The following is a 17,549-nucleotide window of genomic DNA, read 5'->3' on the forward strand; positions in this document are numbered from 1 at the left end:
CACTAAAATCAGAAGACTGCAACTGTAGCAAAAAGAGGAGAGCAAAAATTAACAAAAGGTGGGAAAAAATATCAAAAGCCAATATTTGCAAGCACCTACATGAGAAAAAAACAGTATCTGGCTTACATCTTATGTTGAACACTGTAACACGTAACCTTGAAATAGTTCTTATGTCTCTAGTTGTCTTATTAAACATTGTTAACCAGCTTCTCTGTGACCTTTTCTGCAGTAGATGCAGACAGATGTTTGAGACAGACTTTATAGATTCGTTCTAAAAATAAAAAAATCCTGCTTATACAAAAGCAGATTCATTGATTATTACTTAATTTACACGTACCAGAGCAAAGGTGGCAAGAGCAGATGAACACCAGCTTTGTAGAGCACTTGCTTAGAACTCAGTGGGCAATACTTTTTCAGTGTCATCAAGTTAACACTGTAACCACTGGTCCAAGTCCATCATTCCTGACAGTTTTCAGATCACAGCTGAGGCAGTGAAACCGAGGCTTCTGTGTTCCTGAATTGGGGTGTTCTGCACCTCATAGCATCAACACAACAAAAGAGGCAAGGAATTTCCCACAAACCATCTACCTCCACAGTATCTGAACACTGGTCAAGAGATTCTACATTTCTGCTGCTCATTAGGAGGAAAAGAAAGAAAAAAAGAAAACCAAAAAAACACAAACCACAATAACCCCAAACATGCAGCCTATTTACAAGGAGTAAGCATCTCTACCTCTGTAGCTTGTTATCGGTATTGTGCCCTCCCTGTTTGGAAGTGGAGCATGAATGCAAGTTAACTCCTCTTTCACGACTGAGCTGCTTTGTCCTGAGAGCCAGCTAACAAATGGTTAGAGTGAACAAACACACAGACAACGGAGACCTCCATGAGTTTGAACTGGCAGGTTGACCCCAAAAGCCCAGGTAACGTGTCTGTACCATACCTTGATCAGTGTTCCATTACTATGGAACATAACATGGCAGACCTCAGTTCTAGAATCCACACCTCAAAAAGAATAATAAAGTAGTTTAAAGAACTGAGAAAAAGATGTACCAGCAAATGTGTAGTGGGATAAAGTCTTACAATGAGAGACAAAAACCATCCAAATCATATAGTTGTATATAAGAGACAGTTAAAAAAAAATATCAGAATTTATGAGCATAGGAAAGATTTTTGACATCGCATGACCCTTTCAACACACTGGAAGAACTCTTACAAGATTAAATAATTGGTAGCCGTAACTAAGCATACTCAGATGTCTAATAAGGTATACACTGCTAAGAACAAGGAGACCTAACTACTGGAAAACTTTACTGTGAAATGTCAGAGGTCATTTCCACTTTGCCTCCCCAGGTCAGGCCTGGGTACTTTCCTAATGTTCCCACTGCTGCTCAAACAAAAGGATTCAGAAAACGATGTGTGAGATTCTTCATCTTGGCAGATGTCCTCAAAAATCTTTTATCCACAGGCAGCCCAAAGACAGTAGGAAACACAAAGCTGTTACGATGATATTTAAAATACATCAATTGGAAATTTCTCTGTAAAATGGTATCTTTTTCAACATATTGAGGCCTGTAGTGGGATAAATGCAACATTTTCACACAATAACTGGGGATTGCCATTGTTGTCCTTATTTCAAGTTATTTGCAGCACAATGGCTTAATCAGAAAAGTACTGTTACAAAAAGAGTTGTGTTATTTTAAGTAAATTACTCCCACTTAAATCTATACATTTCCTGAAACATCCTCTTGTCTCAAGCTTTGAGTCATCATTACCAGGCACAGGCAGTAAAAGAGCATTCAAAATCAAATGGTGAAATGATGACAGAAAACATTATAGCCAACCCTATGCAAAATTATAGAAAACTTCCCATAGAGGAGTAGCATATGTCTGTGATTTCTATAGAAAGTTTAAAGTGGAAGCTGCTGATAAGAAATACTACTTTTTTTAATTGTTATTATTTATTGAAAACTGCCCTTACTTCCTATTTTCAAAATTCAATTTTGAAATTTGAATTCAAAAATTTCAATTATTTTATAAGCATTTCACAAGAAGGAGCTTATTCCAAGAAGGGTAAATATTGCTTTGAACTGGTCTACCCCACTACACTTCACTTTCTGTAAGCAGAATTTCCTGTTGATGCTCTTCACGAAGCTCTAATAGCTACTGTGCATAGTCCATAGGACAGCAGCTAATATTTCTTCCAGGGCACGTCAAGTGTTTGGTCACTATATAGCTTATGCAAAGGGTGGCATGACAGAATCGGGGCTATAAATTCTGGGAAAATAGATAGTAGGACGATACAGAAAATCTTCATATCCCTGCTCATGGCAGTGAGAAGATATTTTGAAAAGATACATTCATCTAGAGTATTGTGTCCAGTTCTGGAATCCTCAACATAAGATGGATATGGAGCTGTTGGAACGCATCCAGAGGAGGGCTACAAAGATGATCCGGGAGCTGGAGCAACTCCCATAGGAGGACAGGCTGAAAGAGTTGGGGTTGTTCAGCCTAGAGAAGAGAAGGCTCTGAGGAGACGTTAGAGCGACCTTCCAGTACCTGAAGGGGCTACAGGAAAGCTGGAGAGGGACTGTTCACAAAGACTTGTAGTGATAGGACGAGGGGTAATGAGAATAAACTGGAAAGGGGCAGATTTAGACTAAACATAAGGAGGAATTTCTTCCCGATGAGAGTGGTGAGGCACTGGCACAGGTTGCCCAGGGAAGTGGTGGATGCCCCATCCCTGGAGGTGTTCAAGGCCAGGTTGGATGTGGCCTTAGCCAGCTTGATCTGGTGGGAGGTGTCCATCACAGGGGGGCTAGAACTGGGTGATCTTTAAGGTCCCTTCCAACCCAAACTATTCTATGTTTCTATGATATTCTTTGGGATACTACAGTATTATGAATATATAAAGAAATTGAGTGCATCACCCTTTATTTACAATGATAAAAATTGCCCTGCGCTGCCAAGATGGATTAAACTTTTCTCCTGACTACACCAGAATGAAATACATTTTTATTACCCCCCTGGCTGCATCCTAGAGGGACCAGGGCTCTTCTTCTTGTTGAAACTGCAGACTCAGAGCAGTTTGCCTGGTACTTTAAGCTCTGGCAGGCAGAAGCCTGTCTGCCAGCATGCTCCAAGTTGGATAAAGTTGCCAAGTTAATAAGACCAAATGAATTTTGCATCTCAGTTTATCTTCTCTTCAGGGCCGTGTTACTGTGTGAGTTTGCAATGATTAAAAAATGGCCCTTTCCAAATTAGGCATGCTGTATTTGTTCACCCAAAAGCATAAAACACACAAACCAAAGAGTTACTGAGGAAAACTCTCCATACATTGCTACTACCTAACTATTAATATTTCCTTGTAAATTTTGTACATTCCAGCCAGCCTGGCTAATGACACTCACTAGCTAGAAGAAGCAGATTGAGCTGATCACAGCACAGTTTCTCTGATGCTGTGTCTTCTGACATGCTTACCATCCCTATTGACATCGCCTGAAAAGCCCCATCTCCTTCCTGCAGCTACCTAGTTTGAATTCACAATATTCTCCATTCCAAAACACAGTATGGCGAAAAATGTATCGTTCTCACCGTGTAGAGACTGGAATATTCCTCAGGAAGCAGCTTCCCTGAATTTCCAAAAGGTATTTTTTCCTGAGTTATTGTTTTTTTTGGTGGTGCTTTTCTTCAACAATCTTTTATTTAATGACATGCATTCAGGCAGGAAGTATACATTTAATCTATTTGCATGTACATAGGTCACCTGAAAGACAGGTGACTTACTAAAGCACGTAACTCCTTTCTTCAGTGTATTGTTGACAACCAAATTGGAAAACAACACACACACAGAAGGTGGAATTTACTTCAGTAGTGCTAGCAATCTAAAATTTGGCATTTAGTCTAACTTAGTCATCTACATTTTATCTATATAGTCAATACTCAGCTAAGCAGCTCAAAAAAGCAGTCTACTCCAGCTATTCTAGATATCTGTTATGTTTTGTGGCCACGGCTGCCTTCCTCTCAACTGACTACACATGAACTCTTGATGATTAGCTCCAACTACACAATTCAAACACCTACAGCGCGGTAAAATGAAATCTATGCCAAATAATTAGTTTTACTATATGAAGAATGACAATCTGAAAACATAGACTATTTCTCTCTTAATTCATACCACGCTATTTCTTTCCAAATCTTTCATAACACAGCTAGATCCTTCCCATCACAGTCACTTATTCATTCTGGTCCACTAAGCAAATTATGCTTCAGCCTATACATATACAGAACTGTGTAGGCAACAGTCCAACTGCAGACATCTCTGAGACATTCTAATGGTTCCAGGGCATAGATCATTTTTCCCAACTATTTGAAAACAAAATAAAAATGCCCCATGATGCACACTGCAAAGATGGCAGATAAAATCAGAAATGCCTGTAGAGCTAAATTGCTATTCAAGCTCTGGTGGTGCTTACTGATAAGTATGTGTAGAGCTGAGAGGAAGAGAGAGACACAATTCCTCTTATCCGTTAGCAGCAAGTACACTCTGTGCACACCACTTCCTAACATGTACAGTCCCCAGAAAGTACAGACAGCAGTCCCCTTTTCTATCAGATTCACATTTGATCAGGTTAATATCTACATTCAGGAGAAGCACACTTTATCGCTACAGCTTGCATCCCAGAGTGAAACCCCACATATCCTGACGATAAAGTAACTGTTTCCAATTTCATACCAAGAACCTCTGGACTGACTCCTGTGGATCTCTGATCAAACCTGCTTGATCATTTGTTTCCAGTTGCCTAAGATACTAATCTCCTTCCATGACCATGACATCTCCTAACTATAAAACTGCTGATCACCAGGGAAAGGTTATAAGTACAGAGAATCCTCTTATTAATATACAGCACTCTCTAAAGTTAAGACTACTCAGAATACTTGGTATTAGGGCTGCAGGCAGATTACTCAATCCTGGGATGAGTAACTGAATACAGTTAGAAAATCCATGGAAAATTACTGGTTATGACATAAGAAATTACCGAACATGACAAAGTGAGAAGCTGACAGGAGTTACAGGTAGCATTGTGAGGAATGGCCTGATTTCGCACATGGTTAAGAGAGAGTTGAAGCAGAGAACGAACTTAGCTGAAGGGAAGTATTGGAGTTCTGTTGCTAACAGCACCCAGGTAACAGTGTCAGCAATGCCAAGTAAAGCTAGGTACCGGTATCAAAACCACTAAATGTGGGTATGGATGTTGAAAAGCTGGGGCCAGTGGGGAAAAAAGTAGGTGTGAGTTGTTTATTCTGGACAAGACTATACAGAGAAGGGAGGCACAAAGGCAAAGGAAAGGAGAGTCAGCAGAACTGCAGAGGTATATTGCAAATCACGGGATAACCTTTGTTATAGGGTTGACCATTGGGAGCCCTCCACTGGATCACCACAGCTGGACAATTACAACAAACCAACCTGCTATTCTGACCACACCACAAGATTCAGACCTGCTTGTGCAGTCAGGACAATCAGGGCAGGGCTTGCTCTCCCTGGCTTACACCCAGACAGATTGATCAACCATCCCACTATCACCATGTCATTGTGTGTTACAGGCTTGATGACATCAGTAACCATGCACCATTTTGTAACATCTTATTAAAAGTAAATGCCATATTAATTTCTTTTCCTCTGCCTCCCAGGGTAATACCTTCACATAAGCACACACTCACAACATAGTTACCGGAGAAAAAGAAAACTAATTTTCCAAGGCTATTGACCTGGCATGTTGGGAAGAGCAATAGAGTGTTTAACACTAGGAGATGTTCATACTACGGGGATCATGACTGTGTAAATATGTGGCAACATAGCTAGATAACTTCACAGAAAACATTTCTTTTCCTACCTTTCAAGAGGAAAGAAATACAGCCTTTTAGGAGGTATAACTGACTTCCTGGAAGTTTATATCTTAACACGGAAATAAATTCAAATATAGTCTGATCCTCTAAATGTCTGCACTCTAGTCTCTACATTAAGCTGCCCAATAGCACCTCACAATCCATCAAACCTCTCCGTTTGGTGTTTTGTAGCTGCAGAATCACGTTTAGACACTTTCTATTGCTGTTACTAAAACAACTAGCTACATGAACTAGAGTTTTAAATCCTAAGATGACAAATGGGGCTTTCCATCTTCTACAGTAATTCTATCTTTAAATAGTATTTTAAAGTAGTATTTCAGCACTGACATAGGGAGACAAGTAATAAAATTCACCAATACATTAAGCCATCTGGATGAGCTTACATCATATTCTTTTTGAAGCATCAAAACACCACTTACATATGCTATAAGAAAAAATGTCCTGCCCTCTGATATTTGTAGAATTGACTCCAAATAGGGTTTCCCCATCCATATTTCTCACAAATAATGCATTCTGTGGCCCTACAGCATGCATGCCAACATCTTTAGCAACGTTCAGTCAAACCTAGCTCTGTATTCTATGCAGCAATGTTCTCTATGAGAAACCACCTTAAATCACAACAGACACAATGCCAAAAATGCATACCCCCAAATCAAAGTAAAAAAGTTGTTCTGGTGAAGTAAGAGCAAAGTCAAGGCAAAGCAAGATAACAGAAAAGTTCTCAACAAGAATGCCAAGTACTAGAAAAACACACAGAAAACTGCTGACCCATATGTACCACAAAATTCAAACTAGATCTTACTTCCATATAAGCTTTACATTAAGAGAGCAGTATGTGTGTTCTAGTCAAGTACATATCTATTGGCAGAAATATTGTAAGTTGTGTAACTCACTTTGCAAATTAAAAGCATTTAAGAACATGTCTAAGCATAATGTTTCATAGGAATAACAGCAGTTGCATGCTCAGCGTTAAAATTTTTGCAATGTTTTGCTGAATTATTTGTATTTAAAGATGTGGTCCATTTTAAAGCACTTCAAATTTCAACCATGTGCTAATACACTGTGGAGATTCTGGCAAGCATCTGTAGAGCTCCCTGCTCAAATTTTCTGAATCTTGATATCTGACTTTTATAAATTTTATTTTAAAATACTTAAGTTTTTGGGGTTTTTTTTAAGGATCTGCCAGTAGCAAGTACTTCTAGTTATTTTTTGTCTGACTTCCTGGCATAACATCTTTTATCACTGGATGTGAATTACGACGCAAGATTTCATCTCTTATGATTTTTCCTGACACTCTTTGCCTTAAAGCAGATAAAAGTCTTCAAGCCAAGTTCATCTTAATCTTTCCCTTTCTGCTTTTATTTCTAACTTTTGCTATAATGGCTAAACTGACAAAAGATACTCTTTATTCTAGTCACTGCTGTGCTACTGCATTTGCTTTCAAATCCAAAGTTAAAATTAAACTATAACTCTTTAGGTCAAAATATAAAATCATAAAAAACAAGAATTAAGCTTGAACACAGTCCCTCATGAACTCACCAAGAATTTGGGTTTCCCCTAATTCTGATTTAAGCAATAAACTCCGTTACCTTTAACAAATAACAACCAACTCTCTTCAAAGAAAACTACAGGAAATGTTTTTTTCAGAGCTCAGCAGAGTGTAATGCTCTGCACAGGACTACCACAATCCCAAACACCTGCTAACAAACATTCCACACTCGCAGAATTTGTTCATTTGAGCCAAAGCCAGTGAGAATGGGACAGATGAGATATTAGAGTTATATCACTCAAGCCATTCATTAATTTAAGAGTTCAATTTTGACACTGTCTGCACCAAATATAACTAATGTCTGCAAATCTCAAGTTTTTCACTTAAAATTTTCATTTAGGGCAAAGTGATGTAAAAATTTCGTATCAAAATTTCATATAGTCTACTCCTACCTGTTGCTCCTGAATACAGTCTTGCAAAAGTTCCATTCAAACCACAATTAAGCCTGATCCATTTTCACTCTATAAATGCATTGTACTTCTCTCTAAAGCCATCAATTAAAATTTAAATTATGCCTGAAAACTCTCTGTGCATCTATGCAATCAGCAATAAAAGGCAATTTAGGCATTACAGGAATTTCTGCACACAGGTGAAGCTTTCCTCCCTACACAGAAGTCTGTTTACAGATCAAGAATGTAATGAATACTATAGATTTCCTTTGTTTTCTTAGTGGCACTTGGGCTTATCTGACTTAATTTGCTAACTTTGCTGTCAATGTTAAATTCATCGTGAGGATATCAGACCTCTTGATACTTAACTAAATCTGAGTTTCTAATATTTACAGATAGGGTCTACATGGAAAACAGTCTTTTGGCAGCTGTATGAAAGCTACAAGATAGAAAACACTGCAAAGTCTGGCATTGCACACCAGTCTTAACTTTTGGCTTTCTGATATTTGTCAATCTGTATCAGACTTAAACATAAATTTCAAGATAAATACACTATGCAGAGTATTTAAATACACTATGCAGTGTATTTAAGTGCAATAATTCATTTTTCCACTATCTTCAAAAACACCAATTTTAATTCCTGAATTCACATGGATTCTGTGGCAGCGTTTCTGTATCTAAAAAGCATGAACTCTGCTACTAATAGCTATACCATGCACATATCAATTTCAGAGTTATTAACTTTTTGTCAATAATGCATGAAGCAGAATATAGCTGGTACCTAACAGAGTTGGACTGACTTGCAAACAAAGAGACACAGGTACTCTTTTTATATATTTAAAAGGTTATTTCATCTGACAGAAAGTGCAAGAACATCTCAGGTATGAAAAATTCATATGGAACTTCATAAACTGAGGAATTTCAAGAAGTCTTACATGTAGCCAGCCATAGTGAAGAAAAGGAGTCTTTTCTTCTCCTTTGGAATTAAGAATCTGAAATCTGATCAGCAACATGAATTCATTCCTACAGTGCCTTTAGGAAGAAATGTTGAGTTAATTACTCAATTAGAGCATATTTACTTTGTAATTGTAATGTCATGTTCAGTCAAATTTAATTGTTTTTTCCAAAATACCCAAAGGCAACCATCCACATCACAGGCTGAAAACCTGAAAAATTTGAGATAAATAACAATACCATTTAGAGAAGCATATTTTAAACATACGATAAAGCATCCTTGACAGTTAGATGGATTTCAGACAATTTTTTCCTTAAAACAATTAGCTCTTAAGACTTATGTACAAGATGCAAAGAGATTTCCCATGGGATTAGCCAGATTTTTGGTCTCATTTCTGGGTCTGGTTTGAAAATTATTAAATCTCCAGGCACTCTTAAGAACTACTTTATTTAAATCTTCTGTCCTTTATCAAAGAAGCAAATTTTCTCTTCCTCTTATCTGTGCTAAGTTTTTTTGGTGCTCAGGTCAGGAGGCTGATGAATCTTGTAGACTTCCTCTATTTCCTTACAGATGCTAGGTTAAATAACCTTTCCCACCAACACAGACAAGACTTTAACTGGTACTCTAATATTAAACTCCTCCCAGCTGTTCAAGGAAATTCAACTCAAATCTTTTTCATGGATTCTGTATGTTTTGCCTGCTGAGACAACCACTGAGACTTAGAATTCAATATCTGAGACTAAAACAACCAAGTACACACACAGAAGAAAAAGGAAGATTGCAGAAATCCACTAAAAATACACAGTCTTAGCATTCCTATATACATCCCATAGAACACCCACTAATAGTTATCTCAATTTTATTTGGTCAGTAGGGAAAAATGAATCTAAATCAAAGTTAGGACGCCAATCCTGTTTGGATTCAAGCCCTATAGTTATCACTTCCATGATGATTTTATGTGTGGGTATGTTTATACCAACAATAAGTAGTTAGATTTACCTAAATGTTTATATATTATAGCGGGATTCATCTATTGGCCTGATATGTTAACAGGTATCGGAACATTAAAGTGAACTACTCATAGATTTCTACTATCTCATCATTATATGTGCCTGTCTCTGTCTCCAGCCACAATTCTGCATGAAAGCTAGTTAGCACAGTGCAGGAACACAACGCACTTAAAAACTCAGTGTGTCTATCAGAGCAATCGAGACTCTCAGGGTTGCCTCACTTAACCTATAAACTGTCATAACATTTCCTAAAAACCAAGCAAACTATTCTGGAACTGGTAGAATGCATCAAGGCAAAAGTCCCTCAAATTCTCAAAATTTCAACAACGGCCACTATGTCCGATTAAGCACGGAAACACAGTTTAGCTATAAACTAGCTCTCCATCTTAAAATACAGAGATTTAAAGATATAGAGTAGATACTAGGAAAAATGTGTTGAGTTTGAGGTTAGTTAAATATTGCAATAGGCTGCCCAGTGGGTTTGTGGAAGTTTGTCTCTGCACTCAGCAGCATTCAAGATTTGACTGGACTTGGCCCTGAGCAACTTCATCTAATTAGACCTGTTTTGAGCAGGATGTTGAACTACCTGGCCTCTGCATGTTCCTTCCACCCTACATTATGATTTTACTTAATCCCCGCTCCCTAGAAATGCAATTATTTGAAGTGAAATGCATATCAGTGAGAGCAGTGTCTCACAGAACTATCCTTTCTGAGAAAGATGCCTGAGAAGGTGACATACAGAGCAGTCCAGCTTCAAAGACATTATTGGTGGGTTCCCTTCAATCCAAGCTTCTCTGGAGGATAAACTGGGCTAATAATCTCCCAGCTCTAGGTCACAATAATTCACCTTGATATCTGGACAACTGCCAGTATGACAAAATAAAGACAAAATCTGATTTCATCACATCTTCTGTCACCTTCTATGATACTTATATGAATCTTTTATCCTTTCTTTCCCCCCCATCACCCCATGAATATTATATTAAACAATCCAATCCATACAATCTACTAATGTTATATTTAGGTTTCAGGGAGAAATTCAGCAAGGCCTTTTGTTCTTGAGATCTCTATATAAAATACAGAGATACCTGTAACTCTTAGATATGAAAGAGAGCTACCTTGAAACTCTCTCAAGTTCTTAATAAAGTCTGTATCACCCTAATCATTATGTCCCATCCATAGAAACTGAGAAAACTGTCTCAAGGACTCTTTCAGACAAAGATTTTATGTACTATTGACTACAGCCTGACTTATTGCATGACAACTCTGCAATAATAACAGGTGCCCTTGTAATCATATAACATCATCATTATATTTCAGAGCTCCCAGAAGGACATCTCTGACACCGACAATTACACCTGCTCTACAGCAGAAGTACTGGAAGACTGGCTGTGACTTCCTTGCCCAAAACAAAAAAAGGGAAGGATGAGGACAAAATTCCTCAAGCAGCTTTTACTCCAACAAAGGAAAAATTAGCTAAAAATGATAAATATTAACTTACTTTCTTAAGCTTCCATTGGTAAAACTACAAGAAAAAAAACTGTAACAATTTTATTAGATAATAGATAAACTATGTCAAAAGGAAAAGCATTCAGTGGTTACCAACATCTGAATGCTTAATATTGTCATCTTTTCATAAAATTAATGATGCTGAAACCCAGTAGTAAACATTTTAATTAATACACTGTCTTAAATTCATCTCCCCCCCACTACATCAATAAAAAACAAGTGTTTCAGACAAATGATTGACTAAAAAAAAAATATATTGGGTTTGTCTACAGTCTTAGGAAAAAAATAGAGGCAATGAAACCATTTAATAACATTATGTTTTCTAAAGCATATATCTGCCACTGGTAAAAGCTTTCTTCACTGTTCATCTGATTTGTTGTTTTCAATAATTTAAGAGAGACGTTTCTTGCACATAGCCACATCTGTTATGTTGGTTGATAGACAATAAATTTAGAGAACACATTTGCCTCAAAGAGGACTTGCATTTGCTGTTCCTGAAGTTCAGTGAGGCTGTTCCTTGAATTCATTTCCAGAAAGGGTTAAGCAAGACAGTCCTCAACAAGTCAAATGGCCACAATGACAATTTGTACACGTGTACACACACATGCAAAAAGTACACTTAAGAGTGATTGCCATTCAGATTAATCTGCCATTCAGATTAATTCAGACCCATTTTCCACAAAATGTAAAGAAATGAAGCCTAAGTATATATGATAATAATGCAGTTATAGGACATGTTCTCTACAAAATAAAGTGCTTTGAGGAAACAAAACAAAACAAAAAGAGTAAGACAAATAATTCAAAGGAAATATCTTGGTAGGATAAATTGATTCCATGTGGCAAGGATGTGTCACATCTCCTGCAGTGAATTACACAAATGTAACCCCAAAAACTTGTTTGATTGCAGAGCAAAGATGCAACTGAGAGTGGGTTCATAAAGGTGTCTTGATTGCAGAGCATACCAGCCAGGACTTCACAAGCGTTTGTGATAGCAGAAACTCACAAACTTCAGGAAGAACCAGTCAGCAGGAACACTGATGATGTCCTAACCCAAATCGGTCTCTACCACTGAAGATCATTTCAAGGAAAAACTTTCAGAAGTATACACTTCAAATTCCATGCCTTTAGCAGGATACTTAAATACTCCTTTTAAGGATAGGAAATGGTTGAAAGCACTTAAATACTTTCCTGAAGATTCTACTGACAGCTTTCACAAGAAAATGCAGTTCACTGTATTACGCAGATTGCTTCAGTACTGTTAGTAAATATTTTTACATTACACTGTCATTTCATATTAAATTGAAATAAATGCTTAACATTTACGGAATGTTCCCAAGAACTTTGAGGTAGAAGATCACATTTTATAATTACAAGCATTTATTGTTAAATCAATGGGGGTTGGAATTTTAGTGCTGCATTTTAAAATGATAATTCAGACTTTTTCCCCGTAAATCCTGAAGATAAACTGTTTCAAACCACTTAGCCCTACTCCCCACGACCCACAACTAAGGCCTATTCAGACAAACATTTACAGTAAATCAAGAGCACGAAAACAAATACTTAAAAATGAAGACTGAGTTTGATAATCTGATCACTTTGCCACCATGGAAAGAGCACAATTCCTCTAACATGTAAAAGCATTGCCCCTAAAAATTACAGGAAATAAAACTGTCATTCTGAAAATAGAGCAGAAAATTAAAGCAAATACCCGATAAATTCTAGTCCGTATCTCCAATGGTTTTGTCTTGTAGCACAGCATGAGACAGATTTCAGCCCTTCAGCTGAAATCAGCTGTGAAGTGTACAAAGTCATCTCTGAATTTATACCTGCAAAGTTAAGGGGAATATTTGTGGGTTTGACCCTCACTTCAGGTCAGAAAAATGCATTAGGGACTATGCTTGTGACTTGAGCCTCCCACTATCAATAGGCATCTGAGAAATAAAAGGAATACTAATTAGTTCTTAATTTAACACATACAAAAGATACAAGGACTATGGAAAAAAAAGCATCTTACAAGAAAAGATTTCAAGAACAGAATATGTGCGGGTTAGGAAAGGAGGTTGCAAGAAGGCCTAATTATGGCTGACAAATACCTGAGGGGGTTCTTTTTTACAAGCAGCAGGTAGAAATCTGTTCAAAATGTGCAATAAGGACAAAGCCCAAAGGCATTATCTGAAATTGAAGGAAGCGTAGTTCAGACGTGGTATCAGAAATGGCTTTTCACTCATTACTGTATGCAATAAATAACCTACCAGGGGCTCCTCAATCCTGATGAATTTTATTCCGGGATAGATCCGTATCTATCAGTGCTACATCTGGCCTTTCCTCCCGAGAAACAGGGGATGGGTGAAGCAGACCCAGAAGTGTCTTCTGCCAAACCCCACCAGAGCGCCTCCACGGCTCCAGGCTCCGCAGCCCTGTAGTGCCACCTCCTGGGAGAGGCAGAACCCGGGACCCCCACCCACCCTCTGCCACCTCCACCTCCTCTTGGAACTGGAAAACACAGAAAAAGCTACTGGCTTTATTTCATTTCCCGGGTGGTCACCAAATCACACCAGGAAAGTTCCCACCGAATGCCAGAATCGCAAGCAATGAAATTTAACTAGATGGTTAAAATATGTTTGAGATTCAAACTTGCAACACCAGAGGCCAGGTTGACTCATTCTGGTCCCTCCCTTGAGAGGACTGTAAGATGTGGCTTTGCAAACTGATTTTCCGTTTTATATTATGAGAGCAAGTTTTCAAACTATTATGAGGGAATGCATTAAAGATGCCCATCTAGGATTCCACCCGGTCCCACATGTGCATTAACTGTGATGGAGTTAGTTTTTGAAAGCTTTTTCTTGTGCTCATCGGGTGCGTTTTTTAAATTTTGTGGATAAACACATGCTTTATGGTAATAATGAATAATTAATTGTTATGAAATTACATTCCGTTGTGTAGCAAAAAAATAAACATTGAGAAGTGTCTCAGCATCAACAAATAATACTGTCAGCTCCCCTTTCTTTGTGCAATAGGAGCCTGCAATGAAAACACACTAGACTTACATTTTAACATCCCCCAAAAATGAGGAAATTCTTCGTGTAGGATGAAAGATTTTCAGTGTACAAAGTCACATTCAAAAGCGTAAAATGCGTGTATTACAAACCTACTCAAATTAGCAGTGAAGAAGTCAACAAAACACTTCCAAATACAACTCCTCTTCCCCACAGTCCTCACAATCTGACTAACGGCTTCTAGATTGATTGATTGATTGTTAATTATTTATAATAAGCCACTCTTTCGCCAGCTCCCGTGCTGCCCAGGCTCCTGAGCACAAGGCTGTTCAGGTAGGCTGATAACGGACAGGCATGTGCAGACAGCAGCTGCTGGCAGAGGCCTACCTGTGTCACTCAAATTTCAACCACAGACATAAAAATTTGTCTTCTGTGGATATTCCCTGGAATATTCACCTCACTGCTAAGAACAGAGAAGGACATACGAGTAAGGACTTATCCAAAACAATCTTCCCTCTTACAAGAAGCAGACTGACCCAGCTTTGCTTTCTACTCATTTTTTTTGTTGTTTAATCTCCACCTTGCAACTGGCTCTCTGTGGTTGCTTTAATTACTCCATTCCACATTGTGATTGGTTTACTCCCATCTCCTTGACACCAGGTCTTCTCTCAACTACTGATCAATGTAACCTTTCAGGTGCTGTTTGCACAAAATAAAAATAGGTCGTAAATAAATGGCAACCCAAGCACTATCAAGGAACACAACTTTCTTCCACCTGGCTGATTTCCTGTTTGCTTTAGAAGTTGCTCTTTCACCTGGGAGTAATGACAATCCGCATCAAGAGACAGATGCAAAACTGTTCCTCCAATTATATAATCACTGCAGCTGATAAGGGGGGAGCTGGATTTAGGTTGCCATAGCATTGGCATATTGCTATGGAGGCTGAGCTCTTCGTCCACTTTATCAGCTCTGATTCAGGAAGAGCAGCCCAATTATGTCTGCTGAATGCATGTGCTGCGGACTTGCTCCCACATGGAAGGAGCACTCTGGATCAGGGGCTGCTCCCTTTCCCTCCCACCTCATTTTGACAGAGTGGCTAGGGGTGGGGGGCTTGGGATTATTTTTCCTCTTTAATGTGAATTTAATTGGACGGAAGGGGGGGAGGGTGTTATTTCTGAAACCCACTGCCTCTCCACCATTAAGGGCTGTCACAGTGCTAACACACCTCTCCAGCTGCACCCTCTTGGCTTGCCCCTACAAGGGGATGAGGGGTTGGGGGGGCTTTGCCAGGCCGCTATCTCCCAGGCACCCCTGGACCAGGTGTTCTATCACAGCAGGGACACATTTGCGGGTGAGAAAGGTGGCCCAGGAGGGCGAGGCTGCCCTGCAGGGGGATGCTGAGGGCGAGGGAAGGATGCTGGGGAAGAAGTTGGCCATGGCTGGGGGGGGGTTCTGCTGGGAAGAGAGAAACAGTCCAGCAGCTCCCTCCTGCCAGAGCACTGCTCCTCTCTCGCAGAGATGGAAATGGCTCTGCCTGCTCTGCAACACCGACATGTGTGTGCAGCGAGGGCTGGTGGGGAAGGGAAGGGAAGGGAGGGGAGGGGGTGACAACATGCAGGTAACAGGATAAATATAACTTCATGAACGGCAGTTCAGGGTTGGGTGGGGGATGGGGGGGAAGGCTTCTGGAGTTTGGACAAACAAAGTTTTACTACGGGGAATAGCTTGGGGACGTTTGCCAATGCCAAGGAACAGCAGCACGGGTTGGTATCCATGATGCGGGCGATCCTAAGAGAAGCTCGGCGAGAAATCACTGCCCCAAGTAAAACCCAACTTTAATATTAAATACAGGCGCTCTCCGGTGCCCCTCGTTCTCTCGGTAGGTTCGTGTGTATGTGTGGAAATAGATAATACCCCCTTTCCCCTCCCCTTTCGTGTGAGAGATCAAACGGCGTAAAAGAGAAGAGAAGGACTCCTCTCCCGGTCCCTTAGGAAGCCAGATGGGCGTTAGGAAGGACCGGGACGGCATTAATTGGGCAAGATCCCCTAATCTCAGCCCCGCGGTGGGTTAAACCTGGCTCTGACACGGACCAGCGGGCGGCTCCGCGCAGCCCCTTCGCCCTCCTCGCCCCTCCGCTTCAAGGGGGCGACTTAATGCAACTTTACTCTGCTTGGGGGGGGGGAATGTTCCTATTAAGTCCCCCTTCCCCGAGGGGCTGCGGCGGTCTCCCGGTGGAGAGGAACCGTGTGCTCCGCATGGAAACCTCTGTCAAGGGCTGTCCTCCCCGCCCGCCGCTGAACCGAACCGGGAGAGCACGGACAAAAGCGAGGGGAGGGAAGGGTTGCTGAGACCCTCCGAGGTAAATCTCAGGCTTACCTTGATGGTTTTCCTCTGGAATGTACATCCTCTTGTTTTCATTGACCATTTAAAAAGGAGTCCAGATTAATCCCTCCGAAAATCGGCTTGGTAAAATTCAAGGAAGAATGGAGCTGCAGTATTTCCCCTTTTATTATTACCTGATTCCCATTATTGCATCAAACACCAAAAACTGATCCTTTCCACTACTGCCTCCTTTAGTGAGATTGCAATGCATCCTCAGTACATCCGGGCCCCTTCCAAGAATTTAGCACAGCACCTCTGGCTGTTAAACCATAAAAAAGAACAGGAAGGGGGGAAACCAGAGAGAGGGGGGAGGATTAAAAAAAAAAAAAAAAAAAAAGGAAAAAGCAAAAGCATCCAGGACAAACCTCTGAAGGTTAAACGTCTTTTTAAAATCCACCAACTAGCAGAGTAAGAAAAGGAGGAAGGAAAAAAAAAAAAGGAAAAGAGAGAGATGTTCAAACGCTGCTGCTCCTCCTCTTCAAAGCCATTCTGAGCGCGTTGTGTTGGCAGGGAGCTGTTTCTGCAGAGGAAGAGAGCAGAGTCCCAGCCCCTTACTCCCTCCCCTCCCTCAGCGCCCTCGCTCCCCGCCGACAGACAGACACACTGAACGCTTCCAGATGTTCCAGCTGCGGCGGCTGCACGCAGCCCCCCCCCCCCCCCGCCCCTTGCGTTGGGAGCCGCCGGACTCGATCTGAAAGTTTAACGCGGCTGCTTTTTGCCTTCACTGCGCCTGTTGGAGCCTGGCTACAGACATGACGTCAAGGAGGCGAGCTGGAGAGGGGGGACAGGCGAGGGGAGCGGTGGCACCCGCCGTGGTGGCAACCAGCCCCGTGTTCCGCACCACGAGCCCCGC

The 17,549-nt window shown here is 40.3% G+C and overlaps 1 protein-coding gene across 23 annotated transcripts in view; it reads right to left on the reverse strand.

The window, feature by feature from the left end:
- CACNA1C (calcium voltage-gated channel subunit alpha1 C) overlaps positions 1-17,549 on the reverse strand; it is a 481,236-nt gene that overhangs the window by 416,603 nt on the left and 47,084 nt on the right. The window contains exon 1 of one of the 23 annotated variants that reach the window (XM_054054171.1): positions 16,691-17,149. The exons of the other annotated variants lie outside the window; for them this stretch is intronic. Coding sequence (XP_053910146.1) covers positions 16,691-16,739 — 49 coding nt within the window. The 5' untranslated portion in view covers positions 16,740-17,149. Of the gene's footprint in view, positions 1-16,690; positions 17,150-17,549 lie in introns of those variants that run through there. 23 annotated transcript variants of the gene reach the window in all.

The sequence above is a fragment of the Cuculus canorus genome, chromosome 1 (assembly GCF_017976375.1).
Source record: "Cuculus canorus isolate bCucCan1 chromosome 1, bCucCan1.pri, whole genome shotgun sequence".
Lineage (NCBI taxonomy): Eukaryota > Metazoa > Chordata > Aves > Cuculiformes > Cuculidae > Cuculus > Cuculus canorus.